At 36.6% G+C, this 17424-nt stretch overlaps 1 protein-coding gene across 5 annotated transcripts in view; it reads left to right on the top strand.

Annotated features, from left to right (window-relative positions):
- stard13b (StAR related lipid transfer domain containing 13b) overlaps positions 1 to 17424 on the top strand; it is a 242765-nt gene that overhangs the window by 196132 nt on the left and 29209 nt on the right. For all 5 annotated transcript variants that reach the window (XM_061972527.1, XM_061972526.1, XM_061972529.2 and 2 more), the window contains 2 exons: positions 5784 to 5855; positions 13684 to 13765. In XM_061972527.1, the coding sequence (XP_061828511.1) occupies positions 5784 to 5855; positions 13684 to 13765 (154 nt within the window). The remainder of the gene's footprint in view (positions 1 to 5783; positions 5856 to 13683; positions 13766 to 17424) is intronic.

The following is a 17424-nucleotide window of genomic DNA, read 5'->3' as shown; positions in this document are numbered from 1 at the left end:
TACTCCAGTGCGACTTATATATGTATTTTTCCTTCTTTATTATGCATTTTCGGCCGGTGCGACTTATACTCCGAAAAATACGGTGTATATATATATATATATATATATATATATATATATATATATATATATATATAGCCTAATGTAGCCCCCCAAGTCAAAAGGTTTGGACACCCCTGGTCTAAAACAATAAGGTAGTGCCTCAGCACCATGAACCTGATAAAAACATACTGTCCATGTCGTCTTTCTTTGCGTCGTAACTCACCTGAGAACCACAAAGTCTATAACGTACACTCATTCAGCCTGTTGTTCACTATTCTTTATTTATTTTAAATTGCCTTTCAAATGTCTGTTTTCCCCTAAAAATGCGACTTATACTCCAGTGCGACTTATATATGTTTTTTTCCTTCTTTATTATGCATTTTCGGCCGGTGCGCCTTATACTCCGGAGCGACTTATACTCCGAAAAATACGGTAATAATTTCTTATTTCAAGCCGATTTTTCTTGTTCTATTGGCAGATAATTTTGCTTAGTTCAAATAAAATCCCCCTAATTTTTGAATTTTTTTTTTCTTCTTGTTTTCGAACACTGACTTTTTGCAGTGTAGGTTAGTAGTCTTTCAAAGACATATTTTTGTTATTGTTTGCGTCCGTTCAGAAGTAAAAAAAGAAAAGAGCATCATACACAAATACAAATAGACGGAGTAGACATAGAAAGGGTAAAAGAAACTAGATTTTTGGGAGTATTAATAGATGATCAAATGAACTGGAAATCTCATAAACAAAACATACAACATAAGGTGGCAAAAAACATTTCAATAATGAATAAAGCAAAATATGTCCTGGGCCAAAAATCACTACATATTCTCTACTGCTTGCTAGTGTTACCATATCTGAGTTATTGTGCAGAAATATGGGGAAATAACTACAAATGTGCGCTACATTCGCTAACCGTGTTACAAAAAAGATCAGTTAGAATAATACATAATGTTGGATATAGAGAACATACAAACACTTTATTTATTAAGTCAAAAATATTAAAGTTCGGTGATTTGGTAAAATTGCAAACAGCTAAAATGATGTACAAAGCAAACTATAACCTGCTACTAAAGAATGTACAACAATTCTTCTCAACTAAAGAGGAGAAATATAACCTTAGAGGAAAAAATAATTTAAAACATTTATATGCACGTACAACACATAGAACCTTTAGCATATCAGTATGTGGAATTAAATTATGGAATGGATTAAGTAAATAAATTAAAAATTGTACTGATATGATCCAGTTTAAGAGGTTGTTCAAAATATTAGTGCTTAGAGAGTACAAAGAAGAAGAATTATGAGAAATACTTTCAACCTTATTGAAAATAAGATATTCTTCATCTCAGTATGTTAATAAAGACTGAATTAATTAATTAATTACATATTACAAAACTGTTGTATACTAATTCATAGATGTTATTTTATTATATAAAAAGGTCAGTAAATGATTCTATATATTTGTAAACGCTTTGAAGTGGGAAAGGGGTAGGATTAAATAAGCTTTGCTTCTTCCTACTCCTTTTCGGGCATGATGTAAAATGAAATGATATGAAATTGTGTGATGTATTATGATGTAAGTGTGTTCATGTTCGAAATAAACTAAAGAAAGAAGAAAGAAAAGTGTGTTATTTACCCCCCCGCCCCCTTACACGTCCAATCTTGTTTGCCGAATTGCAGAACGGCAAGTTGAGTAAAGTGAATGACAAAGCGAGGATACTTTAGTAGGACACAGCCTGGGACATTCTCGGCCATTGTGATCCCGTCAGAACGGGGCTGCGTCCCTTTGTGGCGGTGTAACTGGACACTGTGCACAGGTTGAGAGCAGCGGGTCGCAGGGAGCGCAAACACAAGTCCTCATTCTCTGGCACCGTGCCCGCCCCGGCCCTTTTATCCACCGGAGATTTCCTCCGAGAGAGGATGAGAGGACAGAATGTCTCCGTCTCGTGTTACGCAGAATGCCGAACGGAGAGGAATTCCCAGCTCGTGTTTCTTGCTCCCAGTGGTCCAAGCTGCAGCGGCGGGACAATACGGGTTTGGGGTAATAACCACCTGGGAGGGAACAGAAGGTCTTTACCTCCTGGTGATGCAGGTGTGAACTCTGCAGATAGGACGTCAGGCGGCGTGTTGACTTTACTTTTTTTTTTTTTTTTTTTGGCATCCAAGGACGGGGCAGGGGGACTGTTAATATTTATTCAGTTGCTGGTCAGTCTGAAGACCAAAGTCACTTTTCATCGATTTGTGGCGCGCATGTGAGACAGCACAGGTGAGCGTCGGTTTCGAGAGAGCGGGCGTGGGACAGGGAGTGATGCAGCCTGGGGGAACCTGCTTAGTCGGGATGCGGGGGGTGATGATTGTTTCAGTTGTAAACTCTTAAGGAAACTTGGATACTGTCAAATCATCTTTTTGGATGAACAAAAACAATCGGTAAGGTTCAATATTGTACAGTAGTACCTTTTTATAGTAGGCTTCTATTTGAGGGGTGGTGTTTTGAAAAGCTACAATGTCTTGTAAGTTGTAACACTGCTGTGTCAAACAATGTGTGACCATGGCAGTAAATAACTGTGTTAGCATTAATGGGAAGGCGCCAACAGTTTGCTTCCTATCCATGTCAACAACAACTCCCTGGTCATGTCAGCTTGTCATCAAGCTCTTTGACATCTTTGCATCCGTCTGTAGAGGGAATATCGTTATCATTTTTAGTTTTAGTTGTATTGTATCCATTGTAATGCATTTGTATATAATTATATATAAAGTATATATACAAACACACACACACACATATATATATATATATACAGTACATGGACACACCTTCTCATTCAATGTGTTTTCTTTATTTTCGTGACTATTTACATTGTAGATTGTCACTGAAGGCATCAAAACTATGAATGAACACATGTGGAGTTATGTACCGTATTTTTCGGACTATAAGTCACAATTTTTTTCATAGTTTGGCCGACTTATACTCAGGAGCGACTTATGTGTGAAATTATTAACACATTACCGTAAAATATCAAATAATATTCATCTCATTCACGTAAGAGACTAGACGTATAAGATTTCATGGGATTTAGCGATTAGTAGTGACAGATTGTTTGTTATAGTTATTTGAATGATTCTTACCATAATATGTTACGTTAACATACCAGGCACGTTCTCAGTTGGTTATTTATGCGTCATATAACGTACACTTATTCAGCCTGTTGTTCACTATTCTTTATTTATTTTTAAATTGCCTTTCAAGTGTCTATTCTTGGTGTTGGGTTTTATCAAATAAATTGCCCCAAAAAATGCGACTTATACTCCAGTGCGACTTATATATGTTTTATTCCTTCTTTATTATGCATTTTCGGCAGGTGCGACTTATACTCCGGTGCGACTTATACTCCGAAAAATACGGTACTTAACAAAAAAAGGTGAAATAACTAAAAACATGTTTTATATTCTAGTTTCTTCAAAATAGCCACTCTTTGCTCTGATTGTTTTGATGTCTTCAGTGACAATCTACAATAGTCATGAAAATAAAGAAAATGCATTGAAATGATGTGTCCAATCCTTTGGCTTGTACTGTATATATATATATATATATATATATATATATATATATATATATATATATATATATATATATATATATATATATATATATATATCCATCCATCCATCCATCCATTTTCTACTGCTTATTCCTTTTGGGGTCACGGGGGCGCTGGAGCCTATCTCAGCTACAATCGGGCAGAAGGCGGGGAACACCCTGGACAAGTCGCCACTTCATTGCAGGGCTATATATATATATACATATACACACACACACAATTAAGGCTGTCAAATTATTTAGTTTCATTTTGGAATTGGGATTAATCACAGCTTGCATAATTAAAATTTGCTTCAGAAAACACCCCAATATTTGTACACAAATGCAATCATTTTTAGACGTTTTACTTGAATGTATGTCGTTTATTTGCACAAAACTTGGCGCCAGTTGTGTCTAAAGTTCCTTCAAGCTGTATTTTGGTGTGAAATCTGCCAGCGGGCACACCAGTCGGAGTGCAATACTTTTTCATAACATGGTCACTACTGTCTAGTTTCTCCTGTTATATTCTTATTTTACTGTTATATTTTTATTCTCATTGTTGCTTTTTATTTTTATTCTTATCGTAATATTTTTCTATTTTGTTTCCATTTATACCCCCATTATTTAGTTTGGACCCACCTTCTCATTTCAATGCGTTTTCTTTATTTTCCTGACTATTTACATTGTAGATTGTCACTGACGACAGCAAAACTAAGGTAGTAATCAGAGCAAAGGGTGACTATTTTGAAGAAAGTAGAATATAAAACATGAAGACAAAACATGTTTTCAGTCATTCCACCTTTTTTTGTTAAGTACATAACTCCACATGTGTTCATTCATAGTTTTGATGCCTTCAGTGACAATCTACAATGCAAATAGTCATGAAAATAAAAGAAAACGCATTGAATGAGAAGGTGTGTCCAAACTTTTGTATATATATATATATATATATATATATATATATATATATATATATATATATATATATATATATATATATATATATATATATATTTGTAGAATATATATATATATATATATGTATATATATATATATATATATATATTTGTAGAATATATGTATATATATATATATATATATATATATATATTTGTAGAATATATATATATATATATATATATATATGTATATATATATATATATATATATATTTGTAGAATATATGTATATATATATATATATATATATATATATATATATATATATATTTGTAGAATATATATATATATATATATATATGTATATGTATACAATGACAACTATGCATACAGTAGGAAGGGAATTCATATAGCCCCATTGGTCGCAGTTTACCTGAAACATGAAACGTGACGAATTGGGGCGGTGCACTATCCACTTTAGCTGCCAGATGACAGTAGAGTGTTGAATATATTAACTTCTTTTGTGGCAATTTTTAAGTTTGACCACCGTGTCAGTTGCTACATAGAGTGTCGCTTTCCATCCTTTTCAGCAGACTACATTGCATAATACTTACCCACCCACTTCCTCTCACGCAAGATCCACACAGGAACGGAGCCAAATGAACCCCTTCCCTTACTGTAGAAAAAATAATTTAAATAGCATCAACGCTTGCAAATTGTGCTCATTAAAAGCTTCCAGAGGTTCCATTGTAATACCGTTGATTGGACCTCACTAGATTGTGCATGAATATGCTAATGAAGTGTCTGGTGTATGTTTAAATGAATCTTCTATTAGTCCATTTCTGCAAAATTGAATGTAGTTATTTCTAAGAAAAAGAACACCTATTGTTCAGGTCGTGGAATGCCCTTGCACACAGGTGGCATCCAGAAAAAGACCAATGTTTACAGGAAATATCTAAAGGTCAGAAGTATTTATAAGCGGTTGAGTGATTCTCTGTTAGACTCAGTTGCTCCATGAGGGCCATCTTAAGATCATATGAGCAAAAAGCCCCTTGCTGGATATACAGTGATGATATCATTTGAGTCAGAGTGGCCAGCAAGGTCACACTCCTGGTATCGCCAAATAATCAGAGCGGGAGGTGGTGGTGGGGTTCAGGTCCACACACCCACACGTCTGGAGAAGTCCACTTGGGATTTTCTCCAGTTTTTGTTCAATCCCGCATGTGCAGCGCATCATGAAGTCATTTTCTCTCTCCTGTGTTTGCAGAGGTTGAGGCAAAGGAGGCGTGTGATTGGCTGCGAGCCGCCGGATTTCCCCAGTATGCTCAGCTCTTTGAAGGTAATTAGGAAAAGCACATTCATCAAAAAGTGGCTGTTGGGTTTGATCACAGGTGTCAAACACGAGGCCCGGGGGCCAGATTTGGTCCGCTACATCATTTTTACATGGCCCACAAAAGGTTTTTGAATAATATGCGTCAACAAAGTACTTTATCCTGCTATCTGCCTCCGTTTTAACAGGGAAAAATACATGTACTACATGCAGTTGCATATTTTTTAAATTAAAATATTGCCAATAATGCAAGAAAAATTATACTATCATACATTCCATACATTTTTTGAATAAAAATAAATACCCTGTTTTGTAGACTAAATAGTATTTAAGCTGCACCCACCAAATTATTATTATTTTTTTTACATATATTAGCCACGCTGGACGATAATAAACATCTTTTAATGTTTATTTACATACCTTAATTGTTTCCGAACAATGCCTGTAACACAGCAGTAAAATGGCTGATCAAACAAAACGGAAGTCATCGTCATGGACCCACTAGCAAGGGAAGCGAGCTCTCCAATTAGCGAAACAGACTCAATAACTCCACGGTGACGTTTTGGTGAATAAACGAAACTGAAGCAATACAAAAAGAATTCCATTGTAAGTTAATAATACCAACACAGACACTTGTAAATGTGTTAGCATATTCGCTAATGCTAACGATGCTAGCTTGATGACATTACGACAGCACATACAAATATGCATGAAAACACTCCTACAGACATCACAAGTAATTGTGAATTTTTTTAGTTACATTGTAAATGCTGCTTGGAGTGATGAATGATGAAATACCGTGGAAGGTTATACTTCCGGTTCAAGGCACGAAACAGGAAGTACATTTGCAACCCGCAGCACCGACAGTGAGTGAACTCGCCCAAAAGATGGCGCCATCGCACAAACAATAACACACCTTTTCAGCGTCTCTGATGGTGCAATAGGAAAACTTTTGAATACAAAACATTATGACCGTTGGCGTGGAAATATTCCTTAAATTAGCCACACCGTTTTATAAGCGTGGGGGGGTGATAAAAAGTAGCGGCTTGTAGTCCAGAAAATACGGTACTCAAATATCTTGCTTGACTTATGATTTCGAAGCAAGTTATCCATCAAATTGTACACTGTAAAAATAACAACATATTTTACAGTTGCTAGAATTTTCGGGCCAAAAAACAGTGGTACTGTTTTCCTGTTTACAGTGATACATTGACTGAAAAACAACATTTGTGTATTTCATGGCAGTGTTTTTCAACCTTTTTTGAGCCAAGGCACATTTTTTGCGTGAAAAAAATCCGGAGGCACACCACCAGCAGAAATAATTAAAAAACGAAACTCAGTTGACAGTAAAAAGTTGCAGTTGTTGGATATGACTTTAAACCGGAACCAACCGTGCATCAATATAGCTCTTGTCTCAAAGTAGGTGTACTGTCACCACCTGTCACATCACGCCCTGACTTAATTTGACTTTTTTGCTGTTTTCCTGTGTGTAGTGCTTTAGTTCTTGTCTTGCGCTCCTATTTTATTGGCTTTTTCTCTTTTTTTTGGTATTTTCCTGTAGCAGTTTCATGTCTTCCTTAGAGCGCTATTCCCCGCATCTACTTTGTTTTAGCATACAAGAATATTTCAGTTGTTTTTATCCTTCTTTGTGGGGACATTGTTGATTGTCATGTCATGTTCGGATGTACTTTGTGGACGCCGTCTTTGCTCCACAATAAGTCTTTGCTGTCGTCCAGCATTCTGTTTTTGTTTACTTTGAAGCCAGTTCAGTTTTAGTTTTGTTCTGCATAGCCTTCCCTAAGCTCCAATGCCTTTTTGTTTATTTTTGGTTTAAGCAATAGACACCTTTTTACCTGCACACTGCCTCCCGCTGTTTCCGACATCTACAAAGCAATTAGCTACCGGCTGCCACCTACTGAAATGGAAGAGTATTACACGGTTACTCTGCCGAGCTCTAGACAGCACTAGTGTGCCGTGGCACTGTGGTTGAAAAACACTGTTTTATGGTAACAAAAAACTGCCAGCTCAGTTGCCTGAATTGTAACGTAAAAAAATCTGTGCATATTTTACAATATGCTGTCAAATTTAAGGTTTACGGCGAAATCCACAGCTTTCTTTTTACAGTGTATTCAAAAATCAATGTAATATCAAATGCATATGCAATTGTATCCCAATAACATGAGGCAAATCCTTATACAATTATATTTACATATTATTCACTGTTACAAGCGGTCATAAGTGCAATATGGCCCTCGATGACAACAAGTTTGACACCCTCGGGGTAGATAGAGATGAATTATGGGGAAAAAATAACCCAGAATCTCTATTTTAGGCCTTAATAGAGGGTGTTTAATAAAGCACAGTGTGTGAACAGCCTGAATGTGGCCTTTTTAGGAGCATGAACATCAGTACATAAGGTCACGGTGTCGTTCAGGCCGTTCGCCAACACGGAGAATAATTCCATGCATTCATCAGCGATGTGCATAGAGGAGCCCTTTGATGCGACTGCCATGTTTCTGGTGCCGCTCGGGCGTCCAGACAAGACAAAAACGAGCCGCTTTTTAAAGTCTAATCTTTTCCGAGATAGGGTTACAACATCAATCTGTCTTCTACACCAAAGACAGTTCTTTAAAGCAGACCTCTCATGTCCGTGGAGAGCAGGACTATTCAACTGGTGGTGCAGGAATGACATCAGACTGGTCCTTCCAGTCCAGTTCCAAACTAGGGAACGACTACAATTTCTGCAGCAGATTCCTCAAAACATCACCACACTCTTGTCTTATAGAGCAGTGGTCCCCAACCACCGGTCCGTGAAGCATTTTCTACCGGGCCACAGAGAAACAATAACATTTTTTTTTTTTTTTTTTTTTTAATTATTTAATTTAATAATTTTTTAAATAATTTATAAAGGACTGCATTTTCTCCGACTTAATTTAAAAACTTTAGCCTGTCCCACTAGACCATACTTGCCAACCTTGAGACCTCCGATTTCGGGAGGTGGGGGGGCGTGGTCGGGGTGGGGCGGGGGCGTGGTTGGGGGCGTGGCTAAGAGGGGAGGAGTATATTTACAGCTAGAATTCACCAAGTCAAGTATTTCATATAAATATACAGTATATATATATATATATATATATATATATATATATATATATATATACATACATATATATATATATATATATATATATATATGTATAGTAAAATAAATATATATATATATATATACATATATATATATATATATATATATATATATATATATATATATAGCTAGAATTCACTGAAAGTGAAGTATTTTCTTATATATATATATATATATATATATTTTTATACATATATATATATATATATATATATATATATATATATATATATCAAGAGGGACAGAGACAGTGCATGTGGATCACATGTTACCATGGAGAAAACATGGAGAGACTGGAATGTAATAGGGTGATCTATGTTTGTCTGTTGCCATCTCCTGGTGAATGTTGGCTATAGCGTACTGGGGTTACTTTTTGGTTGGCCAACGATTTACGTGGTGTTGTGCACCTGACGTCAAGTGTGTGAGTCTGTTCTGAAGTCTACAGTAAAGAGACGTACTTCATCCCCTCGCCTGTTTATTGCCTCCAACTCAATATATTACAACAACATTGCTCCATGCAGACCCTCCAGGTCCGCATGGAGCTGGAGGAGGCGTGGCCTCCAGGTCCGCCTGAATTTCGGGAGATTTTCGGGAGAAAATGTGTCCCGGGAGGTTTTCGGGAGAGGCGCTGAATTTCGGGAGTTTCCCGGAAAATCCGGGAGGGTTGGCAAGTATGCCAGAGGTGTCAAACTCTTTTTTCATTGAGGGCCACACCGCAGTCATGGCTGCCATTGGAGGGCCGCTTGTAACAGTAAATAATTCATGAATTTACCTATGAATTTAAATATTTTAGTTTTTTTTTAACTTAAAGAGTAAAAAAAAAATCTGTGGATTTTACTACTGTTTTTTTACAGAAAAAAAAACCTGCCAGCTTAGTTGCCAGACTTTTACTGTAAAATATATGGTGTTGTTTTTTTTAATTATTATTATTTGTACAACATATTACTGTAAATAGAAATACAGTAGTGCTGTTTTATTGTATTTCGGCAACTCAGCTGCCAGTTTTTTCAAAAATTGTTTTTTTTTTTTTTTTGCTTGCAACTAATTGTTTTACTTCCAGAAAATAGTTTTTCTTATTTGCAAATAGTTTTTCACTTGCAGAAAATCGTTTTGTTTTTTTACTTGCAGAAATGTATTTATTTTTCCTTGCGAATCATTTTTCACTTTCATAAAATTGCTTTTTTTTTTACTTGCAAAATCGTTTCTTTACTTGCAGAAAATTGTTTTGTTTTTTTGCTTGCAAGTCATTTTTTTACTTCCAGAAAATTGTTTTTCTTACTTGCAAACTTTTTTCACTTGCAGAAAATAGTTTTTTTTACTTGCATATAGTTTTTTACTTGCAGAAATTTTTTGTTTTTTTTTACTTGCAGAAATGTATTTTTTTCTTCTTGCGAATCATTTTTCACTCGCGGAAAATAGCTTTTTTTTTTACTTGCAAAATTGTTTCTTGACTTGTGGAAAATTGTTTTTACTTCCAAAATTGCTTTTTGCTCGCAGAAAATATTTTTCTGACTTGCGAATCGTTTCTCATTTACATACAAAAACAATTTATTTTTTATTTTTTTACAAAAGTACATGCAAACCGTTTTTTTTACTTGCAGAAAAGGGTTGTATTTACTTGCGAATCGTGTTTTTTGTTGCAGAAAATAGTTATTGTTTTACTTCCGAATCGTTTTTTACCGCCCTGAGATCGGTAGGTTGTGAGTTCAAACCCCGGCCGAGTCATACCAAAGACTATAAAAATGGGACCCATTACCTCCCTGCTTGGCACTCAGCATCAAGGGTTGGAATTGGGGGTTAAATCACCAAAATGTTTCCCGGGTGCGGCCACTTCTGCTGCTCACTGCTCCCCTCACCTCCCAGAAGGTGAGCAAGGGGATGGGTCAAATGCAGAAGACACATTTCACCACACCTAGTGTGTGTGAGACAATCATTGGTACTTTAACTTTAACTTTAACTTGATGACATTACGATAACATGTACAAATATGCATGAAAACACTCCTACAGACCTCATGCATGGGACGGTTTAGTAAGTATGAATAGTTTTAGTTGTATTGTAAAACTTACAAACATTGCTTGGAGTGATGAATGAAGAATCCTTTGGAGTAGATAACGCTATGGACGGTTATACTTCCGGTTCAAATCACGACACAGGAAGTACATTGTCAACCCGTAGCACCTGCAGTGAGTGAACTTGTCCAAAAGATGGCGCCGTAGCACAAATAATAACACACCTTTTCAGTGTCTGTCGGTGTTTTATGAAAACTATTTGTTGAATGCAAAACATTATAGCCTTTGGCGAAGAAAAATACATACATTTGCCACACCGCAGGGTTCAAAGTGTAGGAAAAAAGTAGAGGTTTATATTCCAGAAAATACGGTAAATCATCATCTTACCTGCAAGCTGCTGTATCGCAAACACCACAACAATAAAAACGTTTCAGTTTAGTTTATCAACACAATCGATTTGTCACTCAGGCCTTACCCAGCAGGCACAACATTGAAACAACGTTGAGAACTTGTTGAATTAGGTCCTGACCTTGAGCAACTCAAACATAACGTTGAAACAACATTCTTTTTGAAGACGTTTAATCAATGTTGAATTCTTTTTTTTAAATTTTTTTATTTTTATTTTTATTTTATTTTTTATTTTTTATTATTATAATTGTTTTCAATGTTGAATTCTGATGTTGATTTAATCATTGAATTTTGGTCATTTCGCAACCAATATTCTACAACTCAAACATAACGTTGAAACAACATGCTTTTTGACGACGTTTAAACAATGTCGGGTTCTGACGTAGATTTGATCATTGAATTTTGGTCATTTCCCAACCACTATTCTACAACTCAAACATAACATTGAAACAACATTATTTTTGAAAACGTTTAATCAATGTCGGGTTCTGACGTTGATTTGACCATTGAATTTTGGTCATTTCCCAACCACTATTCTACAACTCAAACATAACATTGAAACATTATTTTTGACACTGTTTAATGAATGTCGGGTTCTGACGTAGATTTGATCATTGAATTTTGGTCATTTCCCAACCACTATTCTACAACTCAAACATAACATTGAAACAACATTATTTTTGACAATGTTTAATCAATGTCGGGTTCTGACGTTGATTTGACCATGGAATTTTGGTCGTTTCCCAACCAATATTCTACAACTCAAACATAACATTGAAACAACATTATTTTTGACAACTTTTAATCAATTTCGGGTTCTGACGTTGATTTGATCATTGAATTTTGGTCATTTCCCAACCAATATTTTACAACTCAAACATAACGTTGAAACAAAAATATTTTTGACGACATTTAATCAATGTTGGATTAGTGCGTGTGCCTCACAATACGAAGGTCCTGGGTTCAATCCTGGGCTCGGGATCTTTCTGTGTGGAGTTTGCATGTTCTCCCTGTGGCTGTGTGGGTTCCCTCCGGGTACTCCGGCTTCCTCCCACCTCCAAAGACATGCACCTGGGGATAGGTTGATTGGCAACACTAAATTGGCCCTAGTGTGTGAATGTGAGTGTGAATGTTGTCTGTCTATCTGTGTTGGCCCTGCGATGAGGTGGCGACTTGTCCAGGGTGTGCCCCGCCTTCCGCCCGATTGTAGCCGCGACCCCAAACGGGACAAGCGGTAAAAAATAGATGGATGGATGGATGGATTCTGACGTTGATTTGATCATTGAATTTTGGTCAATTCCCAACCACTATTCCACAACTCAAACATAACATTGAAACGTTAATCAACGTCTAATTAATGTCGGATTCTGACGTTGATTTGACCATTGAATTTTGGTCATTTCCCAACCAATATTCTACAACAAAAATACAACGTTGGAACAACATTATTTTGACGACGTTTATTCAATGTCAGGTTGTGATGTTGATTAGACCATTGACATTTGGTCATTCCAACCAACAACGTGGATCCAACGTTGGACATCAACATTTTCAATTTACAAATACAACTATTTTGCAACGCTTTGTTAAAGTCAGTTTTAAAGGACATGTATGTATAATCAATGTTGTATCAATGTCTTGTGTCCGCTGGGTATGCACTGGCATAAATTCGTCTGGCCCACCGATCTTTAGCTTTCTGAAAATGTGATCTCCAGATCTATTTAGTTTAGGTCTAGACTGTGAACTGATTTGCAGCCTCTTGCAAAAATAAATTGTTCCCCATGGAGAAAAGCTACCAATTGGGGGTTTCTCTCCAGTTGCAGCAGGTTCCTGCAAATTAAATCCAAGATGAAATGCATTATTAAGATGTAATGCTGCTTCAAAGCCTCAAGAACAAGCTGGGCCTTGTTTGGGTCTGAGCGGTCATCGCTGCCTGCCGGCCTGCTTTTCATGACAAAGTTAACGACTTTACATGAATGCCGTGGAATGTCAGATTCAGAAATTCTGGAGGCTGTCCACTACGTTATGTAAGAGTACCCGCATACCACCGCGCAGCACGTAATGCCGGCACAAGCAAGAGCGCTGTTTTTTGGACACATTCCGTCCCTTGTCATTAGCATCAAATACTACGAAAGCTTCGCAGTTCATTTCTGGGAATCTCTCAATGGATCCATTATTTTATTTTTTTCCATTTTGGTGTCAACATGAATTCTGTCTGACGAAACATCAGTCCTGGCTGCTGGCTCTTCTAATCTTAATGTCGTTTTCCTTCAAGATTCCCAGTTCCCCATTGACATCAGCCCTGTCAAAAGAGACCATGACTTCCTGGACAAAGATCTTGTCGAGCCTCTTTGCAGGTAAATGCATTTTATTTTAATCCGTTTTAATATAGCAGGATAGAAATTAGACATCGACCAACATGTTTTTGTCTGGGCCGATATCAATACCGATTATTAGTTGTCAAGGAGGCCGATTTTCATTTGCAGTAAAAGTTATTTAAACATGAATAGTATACATCAGTAAACAGCTGGATAAGGCTTTCGGTTGTTGTTTTTGTTGTTGTTATTTTTGTTTTTAAACATTTGTTTATTGGATTTTTGACATATTCAGTCCAGAAATACAAACATGTCAAACAAGTACCGTATTTTTCGGAGTATAAGTCGCACCGGAGTATAAGTCGCACCTGCCGAAAATGCACAATAAAGAAGGAAAAAAAACATATATAAGTCGCACTGGAGTATAAGTCGCATTTTTGGGGGAAATTTATTTGATAAAACCCAACACCAAGAATAGACATTTGAAAGGCAATTTAAAATAAATAAAGAATAGTGAACAACAGGCTGAATAAGTGTACGTTATATGAGGCATAAATAACCAACTGAGAACGTGACTGGTATGTTAACGTAACATATTATGGTAAGAGTCATTCAAATAACTATAACATATAGAACATGCTATACGTTTACCAAACAATCTGTCACTCCTAATCGCTAAATCCCATGAAATCTTATACGTCTAGTCTCTTACGTGAATGAGATAAATAATATTATTTGATATTTTACGGTAATGTGTTAATAATTTCACACATACGTCGCTCCTGAGTATAAGTCTCACCCCCGGCCAAACTATGAAATAAACTGCGACTTATAGTCCGAAAAATACGGTAACCCACAAAAATTATATATAGAATAAAATAAAATTGCATCAGTCAAGTAAGTACAGTCAAATATTGACATACAGACAGCTGCACTCCTAAGTGTCCCCAACACGGTGCAGCAATACACAAAAGCAGACAAAAGGCTCATCAATTATCTACCTTTCAATCGGGGTTAAATTCAAGGTAAGTCTCTTTTACATATTTTCGGAAACCACCCCCTACTTTCTGAAACTTCACAGACCTACCGTTCAGTGTCAGCCTTATTTTGTCCAATTTAAGGAAATAAAGAATATCTCTAATTTAGCGGGTGTGGCAGGGAGGCCTTCCAATTTAGCACAATGAGTCTCAAGCCAACAAAGTAATAAATGTAACCAAGTTATTTTTGGATTTGCTAAGAGAAGATGACAGAGGGGCTACCTCAAATAGTCCGCTTAGAGCAGTGGTTCTTAACCTGGGTTCGATCGAACCCTAGGGGTTCGGTGAGTCGGCCTCAGGGGTTCGGCGGAGGTCAAAACACACCCGACTCATCGCGTAAATACAAATTTCTCCCTATCGGCGTATTATGGATACCCCCAAACAATGTTCCCTCTAATTCTCCATCTGATTTGCATATCTACAGGATATTTTCAAATGTGAAATAACCCTCGAAAGTAAAACTTTGTTTTTTGGACATGTACCTCAGAACTGGCTGAAGAAAGATAAACACTTAATGAATATCCTACTGGTGGCTTGTAAAAAGACCATTACTAGGAAATGGATATCCCAGGAGAGCCCAACTTTGAAGCAATGGATGGAAACAACAATGGACATATATAAAATGGAGAAGATAACCGCCTTTATTAATTATAAATTGGAGAAATTTACTTCATACTGGGAAAATTGGGTCACGCCCCATAAACCTGACTTTAATTTTTCGAATTAGTGATTGTATAGCAAAAAAAAAAAAAAAAAAGGATTACTTTTTATATATGTATATGTATGAATATATGTATGTGTGGGTATTAGAGATGTGCGGTTTGCGGACACAACCGCGTAGTCCGCGGATAATCCGCGGGTCGGGCGGGTGAATTGACGAAAAAAATAGATTTTAAATAGATCGGGCAGGTGGCGGTTGAACCAATTCGGAAATATATATACATAGTTAAATGTTGTTACCCACATACGAAAAACGAGCAGCACTCTTTGAAACAGGCAATTATTCATCAGGAACTGCAGCACATCACAACACAACACAACAGAAAAAAAAAAAAAAAGATGGCAACGCCGGCAGCAAACGTGGTACACGACAAACTAAAAAAGGGAATACTAAAGACCAGGGGAAAAAAGACCAGCTATTTGCCTTGGCCAAAAAGTTGCAGGTAATTTATTATTATTATTTATTTTATTTATTTTTGTTTAAATAGGGATGACATACATATGTTATTGTATAATTTAAGTTTGTGCGCGTGATTGACAGCCTAAGGCTTATGAGGCACATTTTTATGTATTCTTTTATTTCAACTTAAAAACGTATGAGCCTATGCCTATGCCTACAACATAGGCTATGTGTTCATCTTTATTTTCCTGCCTGTCGTTGACAATGGAGATTGTCTGTTATTTTGTCATGGCTGCAGATCAATCAATAAAGGTTCATCTTTGTCGCAAAATTGTTCACTGTTTCACTGTGCACCCCGCCCTCGTCCCTATTTGAGCATTATAACAAGTTAATATTCATTGAAATAAATTCAGAACATTTTTTTTACCTAACGAAAATATAGGCCTAGTCTTTCTAAAACATTTTTTTAACTTCTTAAAAGCATCGTTCTGCTTGCTGCAACTGCGCACACAAAGTGTGAGGAACACACTCCTGATCTGAGGGCATTGGCAACAATAGTCAACACTTTCCTAATGGAAATGATAATAATACTATAATAATGATAAATAATATTATCACGCATTGAATGTCTCTGCTGCATTGGATCAGTCTCCTTTCTTTAACAGGCAAAAGCTTTCTAACCTCACTAATGCCTTGCATCGTCTATATTAGATATATAACAACGGGCGGGTGGCGGGCGGCGGGCGGGTGTGGATTTGATAAAATGTTAGTTCGGGTGGATGGCGGGTGGATGACGACTTTTGTGATGCGGTTGCAGATGAAATAATTGCCTATCCGCGCATCTCTAGTGGGTATATATATGTATCTGTTTATATTTTATTTTATTTCTGATTACTATTATTATTAATGTATTATTATTTTCTTTTCTTTTTTTTTCTTTGATGTATATGTAGATATTACTTTGTTTTTTTGTTGTTTCTTTCTTTTTTGGGGGCAGGGGGGTGGGTGGTATGGGTGAGATATAAACAAAAATATTTTGACATTTAGGGCAGACAATAGATTTATGATTTATGTGAATATGATGTAATGGATTGGAATGTCTGATACTGGATGTCAATAAAAATAAAATGAAAAAAAAAGGAAAACAACAATTACAAGTTCGAGTGCTAATAAACTACAAAAAAAGCACGACAAGGCACAATTATATGTATGAGCCATTTTACAGGCACGGCGCTCGACATATACCAAGTGCATTACCCCATAAACGTGCGGTTCAATATCACTCCCGTTATGTCAGAGGGCCCATCTTTCTTCTTTCCGAGAAAACGCCACCCGGGTTACCAGAGTAACCATAGCAACAATGGAGAGAGGGAAGGTGCGAGGGCGCCTCGCACTCCCTGACATACTGTGACTCTAAACGGCCCTAAAGCAACTCATCTAAATTCCAAAGTGGCCACGGGACAAATGGTACACTATTGGACACAGCTGCAACTGCCGGGTGATTTTGCCCGCGACTTCAACACCATTTCTATGGAAATCTAAGG

The sequence above is a fragment of the Nerophis lumbriciformis genome, linkage group LG17, assembly GCF_033978685.3.
Source record: "Nerophis lumbriciformis linkage group LG17, RoL_Nlum_v2.1, whole genome shotgun sequence".
Classification (NCBI taxonomy): domain Eukaryota; kingdom Metazoa; phylum Chordata; class Actinopteri; order Syngnathiformes; family Syngnathidae; genus Nerophis; species Nerophis lumbriciformis.
The sequence above is the reverse complement of the archived record's forward strand: the minus strand, read 5'-3'. Positions and strand labels throughout refer to the sequence as shown.